The 23747-nt window shown below is 40.1% G+C and overlaps 1 protein-coding gene across 2 annotated transcripts in view; it reads left to right on the forward strand.

Annotated features, from left to right (window-relative positions):
- SYNE1 (spectrin repeat containing nuclear envelope protein 1) overlaps positions 1–23747 on the forward strand; it is a 456348-nt gene that overhangs the window by 289066 nt on the left and 143535 nt on the right. The window contains exons 93-97 of one of the 2 annotated variants that reach the window (XM_067701747.1): positions 3437–3604; positions 3816–3977; positions 12071–12265; positions 14221–14394; positions 17006–17197. In XM_067701747.1, coding sequence (XP_067557848.1) covers positions 3437–3604; positions 3816–3977; positions 12071–12265; positions 14221–14394; positions 17006–17197 — 891 coding nt within the window. Of the gene's footprint in view, positions 1–3436; positions 3605–3815; positions 3978–12058; positions 12266–14220; positions 14395–17005; positions 17198–23747 lie in introns of both variants that reach the window. The other variant, XM_067701745.1, reaches the window with a different exon arrangement.

A 23747-nucleotide genomic window follows, 5' to 3' on the forward strand; every position in this document is an offset into this window, starting at 1 on the left:
TTTTCAGTCAGCAGGAAGGAAAATGGCCCATCAAGGCAACTGTAAGTAATATCAGTATGATTGGAGAAACATAGATTTGGAGGAGGAGGTGGGAGGAGAAATGAAACTGAGAAGGTTACAGGAAACACACCCTGATGGACCTTGAATGCCACACAGAGGAGTTTGAACTTTGTCCAGAAGCTAATCCTTAACCACTGAAGGAATTTAACGAGAAGCTCTGCCCGGAAGTGACTTTTAGAACAGGTCATTCTGGATCAGTGTGGACAGGAGACAAATCCAGAGCCCAGGAAGCTAGTGAGGGACAGAAGTTGCACACTCTGATGTCTGGTCCAGACTGGTGATGTAAATGAGAGAAACAGCGCACCTGGACAGCACCTCCCCACATGAACGAGGCAGCCTCTCCTCCGTTAGAATTACTGTAGCTGTTTGGACGCAGAGTCCTGTCTTACCTACCTTCTGGTTTGCAAGAGAAGCCATGAATCGGGATTCTTACAAAAGCTCCCTCTCTGGATGAAGAGAAATTTTACACAATTTAAAACACTGTATAAACCAAGCTAAATGTATGCAGGCTAGAGGCAACCTGCAGGCTGCCAGCTTGCAACCTGAGAATTAGGAAGTTGTTGGTGTAACGTGAGATTGAACCAGTGTTTTGGCAAGGGTATAGACCTTCATCCTTACATAAGCAGGGGTGGTAAGGGAAAGAAGAAATAGAGAATAAATCCCAAGCAAGGTGATGAGAAGTTCCATTCACTGAAAGATGGATAATACTTCCTCATTTTTCCTAAATCCATTTCTCATCCTAGATGTCGGTTTTGTTGTTGTTGTTGTTTTTTTAAAGTATTGAGTTTGAAGAGACCTGTGGGATAAACTTGTACAACAGGATATGTGAGTCTGGAGCTTAAAAATACAGCAATATTTAAGAATAAGGACAAAAAACAAACTACAAAAGAGAAAAATTGAATGACTAGAGAGCTGGGAGGAGAACAGAGGTGAAAAGGAAAGTGTTTCCAAAAAGGGATGGTCAGTGGTATTGAATGCTAGTGAGAGACCAAGCAAGAGAAGATCTGAAAAATAATCATTTTATATCATGGGAAACAGCCACTGCTGACTGTGGCCAGAGCATTTTCAGTGGAGTCGCTAGATTCGAAGCCCAGTTGGCTACTTAGAAGTGGACTGAGGGTGAGAAAGTGAACATATTAAGTGTAAACTACCATTTTCAGAAACTGGATTATGGAGCCAAAGGGAGAGGGAAGAAATGATGATTCCGAATGTATTTGTGTATGATGAGCCATCACATATTGATCTGTAGAACTTTCCAATATGTGATATCCTGCAAGAAAAAAATCAGAAAAGAGTGTGTAGGTGTTTTCAGATGGAAAAAATTTGGCTTTATTTACATGCTGAGGAAAAAGACAATGAAGAGGGAGTAGGTATTAATGGACCAAGACCCTTGCAAGAGCGAAGGTGGATGAGGTTGTGGGAGTCGGTAGGAGGGTCCTGTTTAATCAAGAGGTGAGTCTGAATATAGACAGCCTTGAAAATTTGAGAACTTGCAGGAGTATCTCCTCAAGGGCTTTGAGCGTGTGTGTGCATACTGGAAAGAAAAGTTGCATTGAGTCATGGGTGGGGTTTTCCAAGTGGCTGAAGCAGAGGTTCAGGGGGCAAAGGAAACACAGCAGTTGGCAAGAGAAGGGTTTACATAACTTAAACACAGTCAGAAATACACTTGGGGTGAAACCATTCAGTGATGACAGCCTATCATGTTCAAGGAGTGGAAGTGGGTGAGGATGAATGGATATAAGCCTGTCAAGGACTTGAAAATACCAAGATAATCTACTCAAGATGAGTGACAGGGTTAGGAATGAAAAGGAACCAGTCTCCATGCTTCAACGTCATCAATAAATGCTGGGACTTACCTAGAAGCCTCAGCAACAGCAACAAAATGGGTAGAAGGTCTCATGGCCACTCAAACATCACTGTAGTTAATCGCAAAACCACCCAGTGTTATGCAGATGAGGGAACCCATGCATGAGATGTGAGTGACTTGCTCCAATTCTGTAGCTGCTTGGGAGGAGAATTTCACCTGGGGTCTCAGATGTCCTGACGCCTCCAGTGGCAGACTCCTGTCTGAACTCATTCTGTTGTATTCCACCACCCTGCTCCTGCCCTGGTACAGACTCCCAAGACACCAGGCTACTTCCTGCTGTTGCCTTGGTTTCCCAGGTGTCTGGGGCTTTCATCAATACTTTTTTTTTTTTGCGGTACGCGGGCCTCTCACTGTTGTGGCCTCTCCCGCTGCGGAGCACAGGCTCCGGACGCGCAGGCTCAGCGGCCATGGCTCACGGGCCCAGCTGCTCCGCGGCATGTGGGATCTTCCCGACCGGGGCACGAACCCGCTTCCCCTGCATCAGCAGGCGGCCTCTCAACCACTGCACCACCAGGGAAGCCCCTCTCGTCAATACTTTTTACCAAGACATTATCATCAATAAGTCTCAGTTTTTTGATCTTAAACAGTGCAACTGCAAAAGTAGTGAACTTTATTATAGCAATTTCCAGAATATAAACATTACGTCCCAGTTCAGTTTCTATAAATATACAGATGAACAACCATAAATTAAAACATAAAAACAATTAAACAACCATAAAACAACCATAAAAACAATTAAAAACACATGAATTATGTATCTTGAGATAGTAATGCCATTATCAATACTAATAAAATATGTAATATTATTTATTATCCAAGAAATAAGAAAATTCAAAAGCTTCATTCTTCAGTATTCACTTTATTTCTTGTGTACTTCCAGGAATCGAATAGGAGTAAACCTCTCTATTATTTGTTTCTTAGAGTAGTTTTAACCTCCCCATTACATTTTCCCTTATTAATATTAACAAATTTAAATTAATTAATGAATAATGAACTCACAAATATTAAAGATCTGGCTATATCTGAAAAAAGACTTTCTATAGACTTAAATATATTTAAATCAAGGGTTTTAAAAAATTATTCAAAACTTTGATCAACACATTAAGCAGCATTTTAGGAAGTAGATCATTTAGATTCTCCTTTTTTGCTGGTGAATCAGTCTTTAAATATGTATAGCACTTAAACACGTATTCCACGTTGTGGAACAACCGGAACGAACTTTTTGGCCAACCCAATATTTCCATTTTACCAGATATAAAATAGGAATGAGTTTTGGCAACTTGAAATATTGGTAAATTTTTTTTACCAATTCTAAAAAATTCTAAAGCAACTACAGGGTGCTTTGATATGACCTTCTTGTTACAGGAGTTTACTAACTTTGATAGTTGGTAGCCCTGGGGGATGGGTGTGAATCCTAAACCTTTCCTCCACATGACAAGCAGTACCCAGAGTGTCCTGACGTAAACCTTGTTTTCCTCTTGCATCCAACGCCGTGCTTTGCACCCATAGGACATCGCTTATTACCAAGCCTTGTCTGCTGAGTCGTTGCAGACGGATGCCTCCAGGATTCCCCCCAGCACTCTGCCACCCCAAGAGCTCTGTGAACCAGGTCTGGAGCCGTCTGCTACTGCTAAACTGGATGATTTACAACGCTCTTGGGAAACCTTAAAGAATGTGGTAAGTCTTCGAAATGTGGAATTGTTTAGCCCACCAAACACTGATTACCTTAGCGATTGTCTTATGAAATACATGCATAATGTGTACACATCCCATATACAGTTGAACACCCTTTGTTGGGTCACAGAGGTAAAGCGGTGAGGAAAGAAATGTCATAATCTAGAAGATAAGGGGCTGGGGAGTATTTGGTAATATCCTTTTTCTTCTTTAGATCAGCGAAAAGCAGCGCACACTGTACGAAGCGTTGGAACGCCAACAGAAGTACCAGGACTGCCTCCAGTCCGTCTCCACGAAAATGGAGGCCATCGAGATGAAACTCAGTGAAAGTCCGGAGCACGGCAGGAGTACCGAGAGCCAGATGGCCGAACACCAGGTAAGAATAGCGATGACTTCAGCTTCCTGCATGATCACATAGGTGCACTCTTACTGACGACCGGCTGGCCAAGCGTGTGTATAAGGCAGCAGGCTGACACGTTTTTTACTGTATCACTTGTTACAGAGTAAACAAGATCCCAAGCTAAGTGGTGGTTGTTTCCATCACTGCTTCAGGGAGGGTCTACGAGAGGGAAAGAAGGCTATTGAGACCTTGACGTTGCTTTCTAACTTTTATTACACAAACTGCATTTCCTTATAGTTGCCACATTATTTTTATTTCGTTTTGAACCATTGTTGTAAGAATCAAGTGTACCCCACGTCTGCCTTCTCGGGGTATTGTTGTTTGAAGAAACTTAGCCAGTGTGTGCCCAGCACCTCCCCGTTACCACGGAAGAGAATAACTCTCAGACTCCAGTAGGCCAAGAAGCAGCTGAAGAATAAGGGATTCCAAGTTGTAATCTTGTGGTTTTCCCAGACTTGAATCATTTTTTAGAAGGGACACTGGACAGTGCTTCAGCGTTAGGTGAGAAACAGAGATGATTACGTTCACCTAACTCAGACAGATATTGTTAAAAATGCATCAACTTAAAATGCACGCTAAGAAAGTGCATAGCTTACATCTGGTTACTGCTTTAGCAACATTATCGGGTGAACTCTTAACGCGTAATCAGGTGTAACTGGGCCTGGGTGCTGAGGCGTGCAGTCACCTACATATTCAGCCACCGTGGTACAGGAAAACGCTGCTGCGGCCAGGACTCAGGGGCATGTGACAACCCTATCAAAGGCAGAGGAAAAGAAAGAAAGATGAAGAGCTATGAAAGCATGATGCAATTACGTAGTTATCAAATACTGGGTAATTTACCAGCGTTAAGAGCGGAACTCTGTACTTTATCTTTCTTCTACTTAACATCCCTGTAGTTTTGGAACCCAGGATAACCTTGGAATACATTGCTTGTTCGGATGTGTAGTCTAAGGTAAAATTGTACTATTTTACAATAAAGGACCTTGCAGTATAACACAAAAATGAGAATATTTCATCTAGAGACAGCATGTTGAGAAACAGTGGTTTCAGGTTCCTGACACTCTTGTAACTGCTTAAGATAGAAATCAGAGTGTATAGCATCCATTTATAGGCCTTATTTTGGGAAAACGACCTTCTGTGGGTCTTTCTGCTATCCTAAAGTCACCCATAGTCCATCTGGTTTGGGGAGGGTGCAGTGAAAATATAAAGTTAAAATTAACCTTTGTTTACTTGGATTAAGACAATCACGAGGACAGTCAGGGACTTAGGTCTCTACTACCATGCAGTGTCCCCGCAGCTCCACAGTCCTCTCTAACTGGTACTCCAGTTTTCTAACTGTCAACAGCCACCTCACTGTCACCTGAAGGGGCCTCCTGGGGCTCTGTCTGACTAACACCCTCCCCAACTCTTCACTGTACCTGGAAGGGCAGGAGAACTTCCATACATTTGACTACAGCTTCTTTTAAGCAACCAAAAAGGATTTGGCATAAATTATCCAAAGGCTGGATTAAAGTGAATTTGAGTGTCACAGACTTAGATTATCAGAAGCCAGCATTCCAGGAGAGGGTTTACAGAATTTGACTCTCTCTGCTTTTGGGTACTTTCGGGTACTTTCCAGTCACCTCTGCTTTTGTTCAAGGCTGATCATTCTTGTGTCCCAGGTGACAGACCACAGCTCCCAAAGAGCCTTCAGCAGGTCCCACAGGATTTAGGACCTGTATGAAAGCAGGATCCTGGCGGTCTGCCTTGACCTTCCAGAGTTCCTAATTAAAATGCAAATTAGCTCCCAATTACCAGCATCACCCTGCCTCTCAGGTATTAGTATGAAAACACAAACTGAATGTAGAGCAAAAGTATTATTTTATTCAAGGGATGTAATGGAGAAAACTCAAAATTGCACATTAAAGCTAACTATTATGAATTAGAAATGAACCTGTGACTTTTCTTGTAATTAAGCCCAAGCACATGACTTTTGTCCCATTCTAAATTGAGAGTGGTAGTGCTAACAATTATAGCAATGAGGGGGTATAGCTAATTCAATGATTACCCATCATTGGAGCTTTTAACAATTATATTAATGCTCTAATGAGAAGGAAAGAAATATAAATAATGTATAATTTCTTGTATCATCACAAATCTAACATTTTCCATCTGACCTACTTTTGCTGTCTGTACCTAAATTCTATGAATTCTGGGACAGCGCTGCCCACATGGAAGACTAACGGTATCACAATATCTAAATTGGTTCTTGGCTTCTGGAATGATACTTTAAAAATTTCAAGCAATACGATAGAACTACTCTTTCTAAATTCCAGTGTAATGTGGGTGAGAAAGTCCAGTATGCTTTTAGTATTTTCTAAAAATTAATAAAAAATACTTCAATTGCTAATTTTTTCCTAACACTCTCTTGGAAGTACTAATGTTTCGTTAGAGAGCTACTCTAATTCCTGCATTTTTCCTCCGAACACTTGTCTAAAGCTGCTGAATTGGGGTGGAGTGCTGTGCCTTTCCTGTTACCCTCTTTAAATTGAACCAGAAGTTTAATTTTAAGACATCAATGCAGTTCATAAGCTGACTTGTGGCTGCTGTTCTGGGTGGTGAGCCCTCTGATGGGGACCTTCATTATCACGGGCAGCTAATGCTTCCTGGGCATGTGTTGTCTTTGCCACACCAACTCAGTGATGGTTAGTAGGCAGAGCTCTGAGGTTATTTCGGTTCTGTTTCTTTAATATAAATAACAGCTCAAAGTTTGAGATGAACTCTGATGTAGATAGTTCTGAAAGTCACAATGAAATTCATGTTCACCTTGGGTGTTGAACCAGACATGAGCTCCATGTTCTCCCCAGAGTGAGTCATTTTAGAAAAGCTCAAGGAACCTCTCTAAACCACAAACTGGTCATACACATGCCCTCCTTGTAAACACAAGTCGGAAACGCAAAGAGGAACAACATTGCATCTCCTCTCCTTAGTTTTGAGGCAGATGTTGGAGGGAAACATCTGGCCACCAGCTGACACAGTTATTGGGCGAAGACATAGTTAACTGCTGGATCCTTTTGTTTTTTTAGATGGAAGTGAAATTCGCATCCCATGAAATTAACCATTTTAAAGTGTACAGTTCAGTGGCTTTTAGTACTTTCACAATGTCGTACAATTACCCTCCCAATCTGGTTTCAAAACATTTACATCACTGCAAAAGAAAACCCCATCCCCCAGTAAGTTTGGCTGCTGGATCTTGAAGTTACAAACTATAGCAACCTTCCAAAAATATCCACTCTCCCCTGAGAGTAAACTGAAGCGTGAATAGGGAGGCTTGACTCTAACAGAATGGAAACTAACAGTTGTAGGATTCCTAATTCCATCATCACTTACTGAAGAACATTCAGAGAGCTGTTTTAGACATTGCGAGTCTGAAATGGAAGTTGTTCACTTCACTGTATGCCTGGTTGGTCAAATCCACTGAGATTAAATGAATGAGGAAGATTTTTTTTCCTGGTTGCTTCATGATTAAGATAACTGGGTTTTTTTTGTTTTGTTTTTGGTTTTTTTTGCGGTATGCGGGCCTCTCACTGTTGTGGCCTCTCCCGTTGCGGAGCACAGGCTCCGGACGCGCAGGCTCAGCGGCCATGGCTCACGGGCCCAGCCGCTCCGCGGCATGTGGGATCTTCCCGGACCGGGGCACGAACCCGCGTCCCCTGCATCGGCAGGCGGACTCTCAACCACTGCACCACCAGGGAAGCCCGTAGATAACTGTTTTGTCTATTATGAATTAGAATGAATTCAACTAGATGTGTTGAGCACCTACTATGTGCACAGCTGAAATAGACACTTATTCTTTAACATATGATTTAGGGGTAGATGAATTACCAACATATTATACAAAACCCAGCAATGTGATTATGGGTTACAGTGGTGGGAAGATCAAGGAGACTCTAACAGGTCTTTTGGGAGACATGGATTTTGAAAATTTGGAATGGTAGGAGGAGAGGATGGGAGACACTATAAATGTAAATGTGTGAGGAAAGACACAGAGAAGGAATGAGAATGAACGTGGTGTGAAGTAGTGAGGGGCTCTTCTTGTTTATACAGAGAATCAGTGCAAAAACAAGATACAATAAGGTCAGTCTAGTTATGGAGAAGCCCTCAAAACAGGCCACCTAATATGAATTTTATATTTTTGGCAATCAAGTACCAAAAACGATTATAAAGTAGGAGAAAATACTTTACTGGACCGAAACCATTTTGAATGTATAACAAACAATAACGGTCTGTACATTCGTTACAATTACATTCCAATATCCCAGCAAGCTCTTTGGTGGAGATTGATAAGATAATTCCAAACCATATTGCAAATGTACTAAAAAACATGTATTGAAAATGGAAAGAGTCAAGAATAGCCAAGACAACCTTGAGGAAGATGAATAACATTGAAGGATGTGAATCCTTTCAGAGAGTGAGATTTATAAAGCTATAACAGTTATGAGACTCTGGTGTTGGCACAGACGCCAAATGGGTCAATGGTGCAGAATGCGAAGCCAGAAGCACCCTCCCACCCACAGGACACTGCGCTTATGTCAAGAACTGTACTGCACAACCGTGGATGAAAAATCATCTTTTCACTAAATAGTACAGGGTCAATAAGAAGAAAAAAAAAAGAATTTTGACCCCTACTTACCCTGGACACGGTAATTAAGTTTAGGTGGATAGTAGATCGAAATGTGAAGATTAAAAACAAAATGTTTTGAAACAGTGCTTCTCAAAGTATCTGTAGTGTATAATCTTTTTTTTTTTTAATTTTTAAATTTCTAACTCAACATTTTAATAAAATAAAATAAAATACTGGTTGGATATTGTGTCAACGTCAAGTTGCTATAACATTTCTTAATGTTTACTTGCAATATCTTTCTCTTATCATGAACTAGAGACAAACCAGTTCATGACGCCATTGAATGGACCACACTTTGAATAGCACTCTTCTAGAAGGTAACATGTGAGAATATATTCATAACATTACGGTAGGCAAAGATCTCTTAAATAGGACAGCAAAGGCCCTAACTTTTCCAGTGAATCAAAATACTGATATATTAGACTACAATAAAATGAAGAGCTTCTTTTTATCAAAAGACATCATTAAGGAAACTTCTACCCGTTCAGGGACAGACACGTCACAAAATGGGAGCAGATATTTGCAATACACAGAACTAAAAGAAACACAGCCATTCCTATCCTGAATATATACACAAGTCCATGCATCAATAAGAAAAGGAAAGACTCCAATAGAAAATGGGCTAAAGATTTTTAGCAGGCGGTCACAAAAGACGATCTCCAGGTGGCCAAAAAAGCATAGGGAAAAGTGCTTAGTCTAATTAACCATCAGGGAAATGCAAATTAAAGCTGCAGTGAGATACCACTATGAACCTACTAGAAAGGCTTAAATGGACAAGACCCACAAACCAGGTGACAGTGGAATACAATGCAGCGATAAAAAGGGTCAGCTCTTTTTACATGCAACAGTCACAGTCTTGGAGGGAGTGAAAGAAGCCAGACACAGAACAGTACATCAGGAATGATTCCATTTCTGTAGAGCTCAAAAACAGGCAGCAGTGATCTATGACATTTGCAAGCCAGCACCATGGTGATCTCTGGAAAGAAAGGGATGCAGTCCAGGGGGCTTGCGGAGTCCTGGGAATGTTCTGTTTCTTGATCTGGGTGCCAGGAGCCCAGGTATGTGCGGTTTGTGAAAATTCATAGAACTGTACACTTATAGTCTGCACTTTTCTAGATGTATATAATGATTTCAATATAATAGTTTACTTAAACAGCAGTTGGACAGGATGACAACTGATATTAGGGAAAGAAGAGCATTTTTGTTGTTTTATATCTATTAAGAGCCCATTCTGAGGAGGCACTGGGCTTACAGCGCAGCCTACAGTCCTATGGAATAGGTGGGAATTATGCAAGTAGGGGTATATTGGAAACTGTGAAATATTGGCAACTATAAAAGCAATGATTCTTTACTTGGAGTCATGATTGCCCCTCCTGTAGGGGTAGGGCCTGTTTTTCTAACATGTCATTCAAATCCCAAAAAAGAATTCCTCCTGTCAAGATTCCAGCTAAAGAGCAAATCATAAAATACAAAAAATGAGAAATACCAACAGTGTATAATTGTGATAGCTGTTAAGCAGGAAGTAGGGTGCTGGTAAAAGAGAACAACAGAGATTTCTTTTTAGAGTCAGCGGTCAGGAAAGGCCTCTCTGAAGATGTGACAATTAACCTGAGGCTCCAGGGATGAAGAGAACCATCTCACAGAGAGGAAGAAGAGCATTCCAGAGCTTGAGGGAACACCATGTGCAAAGGCCCTGAGGCAGAAAGTGCTGAGGGTCCTGGAGTAACTGAAGAAGGCTGGAATGTAGTAAGCCAGAAGGGAGTGTGGTACAAGGGGCAGGCAGGGGTGAGACCGCACGACTACAGTAAGGAGTTTGGATTTTATTTTACAGGCCAGAAGCCACTAAGTATTTTAAAACAGGGGACTGAGAGGATCTGATTTACCTTTTTAAAAGATCACTCTAATTACTCTGTGAAGAGGGGTTTGGAGAGACAAGAATGTAGACCATGAGAGCGATTCAGATAAGGAGTTTGCGTGACGTAGGTGGGAGCAGAAGAGACATACAAGATACGTTTTGGAGGTGAAAGCAGTTGGATTTGATGCTGGATATGGTGACAGAAGGTGTGAATGACTCCTAGGTCTCAAGCTTAAGCAATGAGAAGGGTGTTACCTTTTACTGAGATGGGGACAGCAGAGGAGGAAGCGGCCTTTTACATGAGATGGAGACACCGTGAAATATGTAAGTTGAATATACAAGCCTGAAACTTAGGACAGATATCTGGGTTAGAGATATACCTTTATAAGTGTCAGGGAGGCAGAAATTTTCCTCTACTCTTCTAGGTTCTTCTGGCTGGTCTAAGAATTCAATTGACATGAGACAGATTAACCAGAGAAAATCAAATAAAAGTTTAATAACATGTAAACGTGGGAGAGACCCAGGAAAACTGAGTAACTTGCCGAAATGGTTGAAACTCTCGCCTTAAATACTATCTTCAGCAAAAGACACAGGAGGATGTTGGGGGTAGTGGTTTGAGACTTAAAAGAGGAGGAAGGCCACTCACATAAAGATGGAAAAGCAAATGTTTGGTAAACAAATATTAATTGGGCCATTCAGAGACAGTGGGACACTGAGTGTACTCTGATCTCTTAAGAGTTTCCCTCACCACACCCAGCCCTATTCTTTGCAGATATCTCGATGATAGCTCTATTCCTGTAATAGGTCCCCTTTCTAGATTCTTTAGGTAGTTAGAGGGAAGGTCAGAGTTTTTTCTTGAGTCTTTTGGAACTTGATTGTTTTCAGCTCAAAATAACCTGCATGCCAGAGACATTTTGGGGTGGCAAGTTTTATTCTCCTACTAAGTGTTCCACATTAGGAAGGGTTTAAAGCCTTGGCAATGGACATCGCCTGGGAGAGCTTGTGAAGAGAGAAAACGGGCCTGGAAATTAGCCCTGAGAAACTTCAAATTTTAGAGTTGGGGAGAGGAGAAAAATAAGGAGAGGGTAACAGCATAGAAACAGGTGACAAATTTTTCCTGTCTCGTATAATGTGAGTTTGTGATTAAAATGCAGTGCTGTTTCAGACTCAGGGAAGTTTAGAGTGGGAAGAATCATGTTGAGGAAAAAAGTGATGAATTTTATTTTCAACATAGAATTGGAGACTCAAACATCATTGAGCATACCCCCGTCGGATTACAGATGTGCCTGTTGAAAACCAGAAAGATTAATTAACTAGTTCAAATTCATTTAAGTTACCAATACAAATGGTCTTAAAATCAGAAATTTCCTGACATTCAGTCTGGTACTGTCATTTAGAAACTTAGGTTAGTAGGTCCCCTGTTTGTCGGTTAAACGGCTTCCAAATGAAGTGTCTTCACTAGTATCGAACGACATGGGACTCAGCTAGTGCCACGATTCCTCAGTGCGAAAAAATACATACACGAGTATGATTCCACAGTCTTCCCCGCAGGCACTGATGGATGAGATTCTCATGCTTCAAGAGGAAATCAGTGAGCTGCAGTCAGCCCTCGCGGAGGAGCTGGTGTCTGACCCCCCAGAGTCCGACCCTTCGGAGCAGCTGCCCTTGCAGTCCACGCTCGCTGTCTTAGCAGAGCGAATGTCCACCATCAAGATGAAGGCATCAGGGAAACGACAGCTTTTGGAGGTAACAAGCCATTCTGAAGGTGCCCCTCAGGTCCAGATTAACTCTTAGGGTTATGCTGACAAGTATGTTGGGCTACTTACGTGATCGACATGTTTATTGTTTCCCACTCAGCAGAAGCTGGTATTGTGTGTCCAGGAGGGTCTCGTGAATAGAGCCCTGAGTCAGTGTGGAGCCATGAATGTGTCTTTTCACCCCTTTCTGAGTCATTTCAAGCATGCAAAACTGAGACTGTGGAAAGCTGATACTTGGTAGACAGGAGTCTTATGAGGAGTAATTATAGAAGGTTTGCACGATAGTGTGCTGTGTTTAAATAAGAGCATTTTTATGAATAGTGTTACCAGTACTGTGAAGAATAAATCCTTAGTCACTGTTAGCCAATTCAAGCACATTAATTCATGAAAATATTCTTGCAGTTCTGGTTCTCATGTTACTTAACTTTAATATTATTTAATAGAGAGGTAAATTTTAGTCACGGTAGCAGATGTGTTAAAAATAAGTTATTTTCCTTCTTTGTTGTTGTTTTTCTCTTATCATTCCTGGCCCTGAACATATACGATGTTCATATTGTTGATCCTATAATTTAAAGTGTCTGTGTCCTTGTATCTCTAGGGTCTAGCAGCTTCTCTGGCAAATAATCATTTATTATATACACTTATTTTATTTAGCTGCTGATTATACCATAATTCAATTAACCATCCCCCTATTGTTGGGTATGTAGGCTGTTTCTAGTTTTACCTGTTATAAAATTAGTCAGACTAGGTATTCATATATTTTCTGGTTTTGGAGAAATTTTAAATCAATGTGTCTGCTCTATTTAATCTCTCTTTTAAACAATTCAATAAAAATTTTAATTAAAAACATAATAATAGATTACTAATAAAATAATTTTTAAAGTAAAGTACTTAGAGTATCTTAAGGATTAACTTCTTAATTCATTAATACTGTCCCCAGTCACTCTATGAAACCGTCATGGAATTCTGAAATAAAGTGATTGGCCTGGATTTTTTTAAAAAAATGAATTATTTGCCATCATTAAAACATCCTTAGAGATCTAACCAAAATTTTTGACTTTTTGCCTTTGCTCAAGAAACTAATAACACTGGACCACCCTTTCCTGTAGGGGATCAGTTACCTGAAACTACATGGTGCTGCCCTTTTAGGTGGACCAGATATGTTCTTCAGTTTTCCATAGACCCCACTACTCTACAGTTTCCCGGACATTGAAGTCAAGTTACCTACTGTCTTACGCCATTGCTTTGTTCTAATCCTTGACCAGTTTCTATCATTCATATTATCTGCCTCGTCCTGTAGATGTATTATTTAAGAACGTTTAACTCTAGGCACACATTAGAATCATTGTAGGAGTTTTTAGGGACTTCCCTGGTGGCGCAGTGGTTAAGAATCCACCTGCCAATGCAGGGGACGCGGGTTCGAGCCCTGGTCCAGGAAGATCCCACATGCCACGGAGCAACTAAGCCCGTGTGCCACAACTACTGAGCCTGCGCTCTAGAGCCCGCGAACCACAACTAGTGAGCCCGCGTGCTACAACTACTGAAGCCTGCGTGCCTAGAGCCCGTGCTCCACAACAAAGAGAAGCCACCGCAATGAGAAGCCCGTGAGCCACAACGAAGAGTAGCCCCCGCTCGCTGCAACTAGAGAAAGCCCAGGCACAGCAACGTGGACCCAGTGCAGCCAAAAATATAAATTAATTAATTAATTTTAAAAAAAAGAATCATTGTAGGAGTTTTTATAAAATACTAATCTTGAGGCTCACCTTCCCAAATTCTCATTTACTAGTCTGTGATGTGGCCTAAACATGGGTTGTTTCATTCTTTTTTTAAGTTTCACAGGTGATTCTGATGTGCACTCAGGCCTGAGAACCGTTGCTGTACTGTGTTGAATCCTGATGATTTTACCTTCGAGTGATTTAGGTTCCATTCTGCTTAATTCATCAGGAGAAGTTCAATGATCAGCTGGAGGAACAGAGACAGGAGCAGGCCCTGCAGAGGTATCGCTGTGAAGCCGATGAGCTGGACCACTGGCTCTCGAGCACTAAGGCCACTCTGGACGTTGCGCTGGGGTCACCCAAGGAGCCCATGGACATGGAGGCCCAGCTGGTGGACTGCCAGGTACAAAAATGTTCTTGAGGGAATATGCCAGCATCGCAAGGCACATTTTTTAACTACAGAAAACATAATGGTAACAGAGCTTGGTATGGTTGTATGAGTTTTCACAGCCCGTATACTTTATACATTTAGAGAGTAGAAAAACAATACCTTATTAAAGCTTAAATGAAATCCAGGCTTGGACTTCATCTTTTGAAAAATTTTACCAAGAGTATCTACTCTTCAGAACATTTTCAGCTTCCTGAAGGACCATTCTTAAAGACTATAGATGCCAAAACACTTACGGTGTCTATTTGGGTGGCTAATGAGGAATGTAAGTACCCAACGAGAAGAATGAGTATCAGTGAATCGGACTGTGGATAAACACAACAGGAGCTGTCTCTAGGTGGCCTGTTGCAATTTTGGTTCTAATTCAGAAATATTATGTGGAAAACTTGGCAAAATTGTCAGTTATAGGCAGACAGATTGAACACGGGAAGGTTGTCTTCTGGAGGAGAGAATTTCCTTCCTCGATGTGAGGTCTCTAGAAATTAAGGTAAGGGGTAATGGCATCAAGGTTTTTATTGTAAGATTATTTTCTTGCCTCTTTATTATGGAAACCTTCAAGCACACATATAAGCATAGAGAATAGATGATAAACTCCCATGTACCAATCATAGGATTTCAAAGATATCAGCATAGTAGACTTTACACACGGGTGAAGTACGTTTTAAAAGTGCTTTCATTTAACTAACTAGCAAGTCTCTAGAAAACCCGGCCTGATCTGCAAGGTTAGATACCCATATGCACAACTTCATATTTCTCCCATTTGGAATCGGAGGAAATAGGCACAAGCCATTAATTATGAATGCCGCTTCTTTTCTTAATACTTCATATGTCATTCTGGTCATCCCTTTTATGATTTGAGATTTTTTTGTCATGTTATTATAATTTGGATTTTTAAATGCTTTGGACAACTTATTTATGTGTATTCGAAGCATCTCTGCCTTGATGGTGGAGAGTAGAGAGCCATGTGCAAGTATTTTCTATTCTTTCTATCATCTTTTCTGAAGCTCCTTTTCTGAAGAGACATGTATTTTTAGCATTCCCTTCTAGCACTCGAAATTACCCATGCACTAGCATTTCAAAATTATGTTTCGTCATTACTCCCATCTCTCCCTTTTGGATGTCTCTATTTTTATAGTTATGCATAAAGTCCATGGTTGAGATAATATATTTCAGGACTTTTCCAAAGTATTGAAATGGTATTTTTTAAAACTCAAAGCATGTGGAATCACACAGGTACACAGCAGTTCCTCAGTCAATTGATTCAAGCCTAATTTAAGCCAGTTGTATAATTATAAGTGTGGCTATCACGTGGAATTAGGGCTCCATTATGACTTTGGGGGCCCTAGGTACTTTGCTTCCGTGGGCCTCTTCCTCTGTAAAAATACTAAAAATTATATTTGATTTTACAATTGCTTTGGTACAGAGACTAATATAACCTGGGGTGGTATCATTATATATTAATTGTTATTATCTTCATTTTTTTTTCCTGATTTTAAAAGAACCTAAAATTAAGACATTTTCTTGTGTCCCCAGAAGTGTTATGGGCTCTCGGCACTGTGTCAGCTGTGCCTAATGGAAGAGACAGTCCTGCACAGAATGATATTAGCTCCACAAACATAGTCCTCAGGAAATCGTCCTTTAAGCCCCACTTCATGAAATATTTCACTTTCCCACTTAGTTCTAGGTTTTAGGATCATACTTTCAGTCCTAGAAGTTGATGGTAGTAATTCTGATTTTGTACAGGGAAATAAAATAGCTTTTCTTATTAATGTCTAATTGAGTATAAATTAGAAAGTGCATTTCAAAGAGTTCAGAGTTAAGGAATATAAAAACAGAACAGTTTTTGTAGAAAATAATATGGTTGTTTGTTTTGCTTGATTATTTCAGTTATTTTTCTTTTTTGGGTTTTGTTTTAAATCGTACTTTGGAAGAGGGGAGACTATTTTCACTTCTTTTCTGGATTTAGCCTCCATTTTAGAAGAAGAAAACCTTGCAGCACTAGAGAGTTGCCACAGAAAGTGAAAGTAAAATTCTTAGGAAAACTTTCAGAAATGCGAGGTTAAAAATATGTTATATAAAAGACAAAAATAATAAAAATCAAGTAACAAAAGCATCAATCTGGGAAAAAAGTCAACCCAAAGAAAAATGTTTTGAAAGAGAGAGTCCTCTTCAAATTGACACAAAAAGGGCTCATCATGTGATGTCTTTACTATTATTAGTCACAAGCATAACAGTCTAACACTAAAATAGGAAAATAATCATAATAATGGCATAACACTAAGGAATGGTCTTTTCTACTTATGTTGGCTGTATAAAATGTGCTTTCCATGTTTTTCATTATGTAATACCTAATCTTAAGAGAAAAATTAGGAAGCTCGAAGAAGTTTTAGAATCTACGTACCATTCTTGAAGGTTGTAAGAAAACTAGGTTAAAAAAAACACAAACAAACCTGGAGGCATGATCTTTTGGTGAAAGACTAGTAAAGTGTTGGGTTTCGCTGTGAGACACGGTCTTTGCAGAGACTGGCAGGGTTTGTGAATTTCAGCCTTATTTCTGTTGTTCCAGAACATGCTGGTGGAAATAGAACAGAAGGTGGTGGCCTTATCGGAGCTCTCAGTCCACAATGAAAACCTGCTGCTGGAGGGCAAGGCTCACACAAAGGACGAGGCGGAGCAGCTGTCGGTGAAGCTGAGAACCCTCAAGGAGAGCCTCCTGGAGCTGCAGAGAGCGCTGCACGACAAGCAGCTGCACATCCAGGTGAGGCTGCAGCCAGGACGCTGCATCTCTGCACGTGGCCGGTCTGGCCTCTGAGCACGCGACACGTAAAGGGGACAGCTGGGGAATGATACGTTCTTATGTACATACCTGCTTTGCACAGTCTGGCATAGGTTTTCAAACAGGTTTTGTAAGAATTATTTGAATGCAGACACCTGAAAATTGCAGCATAGGAAAAGAAAAGAAAATGAAAATAATAACCAAAACCTATCAAGTACATCATTTTAAAAAATATTTAAACATAGGTCATGGGTGAAGATATCCTATGACACTCTTACATTTCTCCTATATTCTACTTTTCAGATAGACTCTTTATTTAGTGCCCACAACTTCAGACTTGTCGTATATTCCAGGTGAATTGAACCTTTTTACTATCGTGTGATGACCTTAACGTTCCCTAATAGTGATTTTTGTTTTAGATGACTAGAGCTATTTTTGGGTACTATTTGCCTCATATGTCTTTTAATTTTCCTTTGATTTCACCCTTTCTGGGTCCTTATATTTTAAATTTGTTTCTTATAAAGAACATTTAGCTGTATTTTGTTGGTTTTAAACATATGTAGTCAGGAAACCTCTGACTTCTGAAGGGCAGGTTTAGTCCATTTAAATGTATTGTGATTATTGATATGTTTGAACTTTTATTCTTATTTTTTGTTTTCTGTTTTTGTCCTGTTCTTTCTATTCTTCTTTCTCCTTTTCAACCTTTGTTTATAAGTGGTTGAATGCTTTTCTTTGTCTTTTTCCTCTACTTTTTAATCATGCATACCTAATAAATTCTAAGTTAATATCTTAATCTGCTTCCAGCTCTATACAAGAAACTTAGAACACATTCACTCAGATTTCTTCCCATGCACCTTGCATACTATTATTGTCTAATATTTTGATTTTGTTCTTTTTTAATCTATACAAATTAGAATTATTATTATCTTACACAAAAATTAAGCAACTGTGTGGGTATTCTCTGGTGGTCCAGTAGTTAGGACTCTGTGCTTTCATTGCTGAGTGCCTGGGTTCAACCCCTGGTCAGGAAACTAAGATCTCGTGAGCTGTGCAGTCCAGCCAAAGTTAAAAAAAAAAAAAAATTAAGCAAAAGTTTATTGAGAAACTACTATGTGCCAGCCACTATTCTATGTGATAGAGTGAAAGAGCATGGGCAGCATCTATCTGTATCCGTATATCTATATATTCCATCTTCAAGGGATTATGTTTGGGAGAGACAGATAGTAATATAAAATTAAGGTGCATTATTATATGCTAAGTTAGAAGATGATAAGAGCTATAGGTGAAATACCCATAAGGCGGGTAGAAAAGGCAAGGCTGGGCAGATTTGCAGTTCTAAACAGGGTGGCCAAGGAAGCCTTCCTCAGGTTACGCTTGAAGGAGTGAGCCATGTGGACATGGAAGGATAGAGTTCCAGGCTCAGGGGGAGGCAAGGGCAAAGACTCCCAGGTGGGCTCCTACCTGGTCTGTTCAGTAAGCCCAACGGCTGGAGTGGAGTGAGCAAGGCGAGAGAGGTCAGACAGGTAACAGGGGCCCAGGGTGCAGAGGACCTTGTAGGCATCGTATGGGCTTTGGCTTTTTATGCTGGGGGAATTGAGAAGCCATTGGAGTGTTGGGGGACAAAGGAGTGACAAGATCAAATTATAACTGCTGTAGGGGATCAGGGTGGAAGCTGAGAGACCAGTTAGGAGGTTAGAAGTGATGAGGACTTATTAGATTGTGGATAATTGGGAAAGTGAAAACTCTGAGGAACAGAACTGGGGGAAGGAGGGCTAGTTAGGTCAATGGTTTCCTTAGGGATAGGTTAGGTTTGAGATGCTTAACGTACTCAACGTTAAGCAGTGGTTGGAATTCAAGAGACAGACCTAGACCGAATCATCAGCCTCTAGATGGTCCTCAAAGGCTTGAGACTCCATGAGTTCACCAAGGGTGTGAGGAGAGATAAAGAGCACCAAGTGCTGGGATGCTCCAGTGTGAAAAGTTTGGAAAATGTGGAGGAGCCCACCAAAAAGAGTAAAAAGGAAACACCAGTGAGGTGGGAAGAAAAGTGAGATTTGGGTTCCTGGAAGACACTTGAGGGTAAGTGAGTTAAAATGAGGACTGAGAACTGACCACTGGATTTAGCAACATGCAGGTCTTCTGTGACCCCAACCACAGCTTTTCAGTGAAATAGTGGAGGCAGAAAACCCTCTGAAATGGAAGTGAGAATGGAGAAGGGAGTTGGAGAGGAAGCGTGCAGGAAACTCAGGAGTTTCACTATAAAGAGGAACAGAGGAATGGAATAAACTATAAGAAGTAAGTTAGGAGAAATTTGTTCCATTTTAAGATCAGAGAATAATGACATGTTTACAGGGAGATGGAAACAACTCAGTAGAGGAAAAATGGATGAGAAAGAAGTGAGATTGCCGCAACAGTCTTCTTGTTAGAAGGGAGAAGATGGGATCAAAGGGGAGGGAGTGGTCTTGGAACCAGTATCAGGAGGGAGGGAAACATCTGTATTTGAGTACAGATGCTGGCAGGGGATATGGCACAAATATTATAGTGGGAGCTTAATGAACATTCACTGCGATTGCTTCTGCTTTCTCAGTGTAATAAATTTTTTTGGACTAAACTACGTATTTTCAGTTCTTTGCTAATCATATGATTATATGATCTGGAACATCAAGCCTAGTCAACAGAAAACTATTAGAAGCAATGGAAGAATTCAGTAAGAAGACTGGCTTATTAAAAAGATGAAATAGAGAACCCATAACTTTCCTGTATAAATAAAAAGTTAGCGAAATAATATACAATAATTTTCCATTTATAACATGAACAAAATATAAAGTATTTGAAATCTCGACATTTTAAAACCCGAGTGATACCAAAAATACCTGAAAAAATAGAGAGAAACTTTATTTTTAGATAGGAATACAGTATCTTAAACATGTCAAATTTTCCTCTACTAAAACATAAATTTAAGTTATTCACAACTAAAATACTAACTGTATATATTTGAAATGTGACAAAATGATACCAGGTTTACCTGGAATAAAATAAACCTGAAAAAAACTGTAAAATTCTGACAGTAAAGAGTTACGAGGGGTTAAATATTCTTATATATTAAAATACAATATTACAATAATTAGTATTGGCACAATAAATGGATGAACAAAAAATTAGAATAAATATTCCCAAAAGAGATCCCAGTATACAAGGGCATTAGATAAATGTTTAAGGTGGCATTTCAAGTCACTGTTTAAAATACGATTCACTGTGTAAATAATAATAAAGTAATAGGGGACTTCCCTGGTGGCGCAGTGTTTAAGAAACCACCTGCTAATGCAGAGGACACGGGTTCAAGCCCTGGCCTGGGAAGATCCCACATGCCGCAGAGCAATTAAGACCATGCACTGCAACTAATGAAGCCCGTGTACCTAGAGCTGGTGCTCCGCAACAAGAGAAGCCACTGCAATGAGAAGCCCGCACACCGCAACGAAGAGTAGCCCCTGCTCGCCACAACTAGAGAAAGCCCGCATGCAGCAACGAAGACCCAACACAGCCAAAAATAAATAAATTAAATTATAATGAATAAATAAAGTAATAGGCAAGCCACTTGAAATATGATAAACTAGATCCCCTATCCCACTCTTTACAGAAAAAAGTGCATCACAGGTGGATCAAAGATTTAATGTAAAAACTAAATCTAAAACGTTCTGGATGTATGGGTATTTAAAAAAAAAATCTTGGGATCGGAAGGACCTTTGCCAGTGTTCCCCAAACCCAGAATTTTAGTTTCTTTAAAATTACTACATAGAAGTGAGAAAGTTCTGTATGATCAAGAAAATATTAACCAAATTAAATGACATGGACAAATACGGAAGAAACTATGCAATTCACATGACCAGGAATTAATTCCCTTAATTTCCAGAAATCTTATTGTAAATCAATAAAAAAATAAGAAAAGGTCACCTAATAGAAATATAGACAAAAAATACGAAGAGGTGATTCAAAGGAAAAGAAATACAAATGGCCAATGAACGTATGAAAAAATACTTGAACTCACTATTAGATAAATAAATGCCAATAAAGACAAAATGCAACTTTTCACGTTAAATTCACATACTTTAAAATGCATACACAGTCTGACTTTATGAATTAAAGCAAAAAGTAAAATGTTAAAAGTATTAAAGTTGAACAAAACTAGAAGGATTTTCTAGCTGGGAGAGTATACCACAGTTCACTTAGTTTTATAAAAGTTATTGTCAATCTCACGCGTAATGCTTTTTTTTTCCCCTCATTTTTCCCCCATTGTTGGTGTGTGAATGAACTTCAAGAAACCAAAACAAAGGGAAGGACTTCAAGGTTTCATGTCTGCGATAGTTATCATTTATCAGTCTCCAGTTGTGCCCTATGCCTAGAGGCAGGTAGGAAGGGAAGGGCCAGCCTAATACACAGGCACATCTAGAGGTTAAAGAGAGGAAGGGTGCTGGCACAGTTGCAAGGCCTCAGGGCCTGGGAAGGGAATATAAATGAGTGAAGCTGACCCAGTCAGGACCTTGGCAAGCTGGTCGCCTGTCAAAGAAGCAGTTGTTACTCAGCTCCAGAATTTACAGGCAGCATTGCTAGATCTTCCAGAGAAAGCATATTTATATCTAAAATTTTCCAGTTTTAAAACGTTGACATTTTATTCTAAAATTTTAAAATAATTTGTGTGCCAAACAAACCTATCCAGAAGCCAGGCGTGGTTCTCGAGCCGTCGCTTTAGAACTGCTGCTCTGACGTCTCCCCCGCCTGGCGCCACCAGTTACTGAGTAGGTGACTCTGGGGCAAGATTCTTGAACTTCCCAAAATTTGTCTCACTGATGTTTTCTGATCTGTAAAATAGGGATCATAGTAGTGTTCAACTTTTTAAAAAAATCCTGAGGATTTTCATGCAAGTAGCGCTTACAGGAAGTGCTCCAGTCTCAGTATAATAATAACAGCAACTGTTTGCAGACTGCATTCTTTGGGAGGAAAAACTCCTGACATGCTCCGAGGCCTGGTCTGAGACTGGTAGGGCTGGTGCCCACACCCAGCAGATCCTGGCCGCAGGGATTCTTCACATTGACTGAAGTTCTGACTCTGCCCGCAAGTGTAAGCTTCCCTGGGGATACTGCTGTGTGAAGTGTAAATACAGAAAAATGTGGCACTGTTTGCACTGAAATTGGTCGTTGTTTGTTTTAAAGTATCTATAAATACCATCATCTTTTCGTCTCATGAGTTCCCAGGATATAAAATATTGATTTTCTAAATACAATCGGAGCTGTTGAGATTATTTTTCCAACTGCAAGAATAGAGTCCAGTTTACATTATTATTGCCAGGAAAAGGACTATTTACCCCGGTGTACGGAGTTGATCTAAAATTAACTAATGTTAACTGGGGGAAAAAAAACCTTCCATTGAGTGTGGACGTCAGTGAAGTTGGGTTTGCATAATTCAGGAGAGCTGGAATACCTTCCTAAATCATGTGTGACCATACGCACATAATTCCTCAGTGCTAGTTATCTGTAAAATGGTCACATGTCTTATGGCCATTCTTTTTAACTAATTGGACTTCTAGGCACATCAGTGAATAATCCAGTTAGTTCTCCCCACCCCACCCCAAAATGGTTTCCTTCTCTCTATGACGCAGGCATATAATAACATCTCTCGAGTTACATGATGTCTTTCTTTGTAATAAGTTTAAATCATTTTCACACATTATCATTCATCTAAGGAACAGAGTTCACCCTATATAAATAATGAAATGCTTTATAAACAAGTGTTTTATTTAATGTTAAGCATTCTCCAATCCTCGCTAATGTTCCAAGGAATGTTCCTGGCAAAAATGGTTACTCTTCTAGTATTTCCACAATAAACAGCTCACATAGCCCCACCGAGGCGGGATCCCTCTGGGTCCCACCTGGGTGGGGCTATGTAATCCACCTTATTTCCTATTCCCTAGATAGGTCAGAAAACTGTTATCAGACCTCAGATACTGTAATTACCATTATTTTATTCCTTCTGTCAATGCCTTCGTATCCCAAGGGGAAAGGAAAAGGAATTTGAACCGATTCTTAATCATTTTTTGCTTCCTGTGGTCCAAGACTGATGTTTCAAAATGATGAAATCAGCCAGAGAAAAACTGGCTAACTGAAAAACCAAACCTCACCACAGAGAAAATGCATACTAGCATCTGTTTTTGATGCTGCATAATTTCCTTTTTTCTCAAGCTGTGGATTCAATTAATCAAATATGAGTCCCCTTCTTAGATTTTGTCTTAGAATCTGAAATGTGTCCGTGCGTGTAAAAGTGGTTAAGTTGTCCTTAAGACCTAAGATTTCAACTGCTGTTTTTCCAAGTACAATTGGCATTTTTCCCCAGTGTGAGGAATTTGAAATCAGAGCTCTCAGTCAGACTATAGTTACCTGCAGAGAAGGGTGAGCTGGGGCCCTGAGGAGTTGCCACGGGAGTCTTCAGGCTGGGCTCTGAAAACAAACCTTTACCGAAGGGCAAAGCAGAGAGGAAGTGG

The sequence above is a fragment of the Pseudorca crassidens genome, chromosome 13 (assembly GCF_039906515.1).
Source record: "Pseudorca crassidens isolate mPseCra1 chromosome 13, mPseCra1.hap1, whole genome shotgun sequence".
Classification (NCBI taxonomy): domain Eukaryota; kingdom Metazoa; phylum Chordata; class Mammalia; order Artiodactyla; family Delphinidae; genus Pseudorca; species Pseudorca crassidens.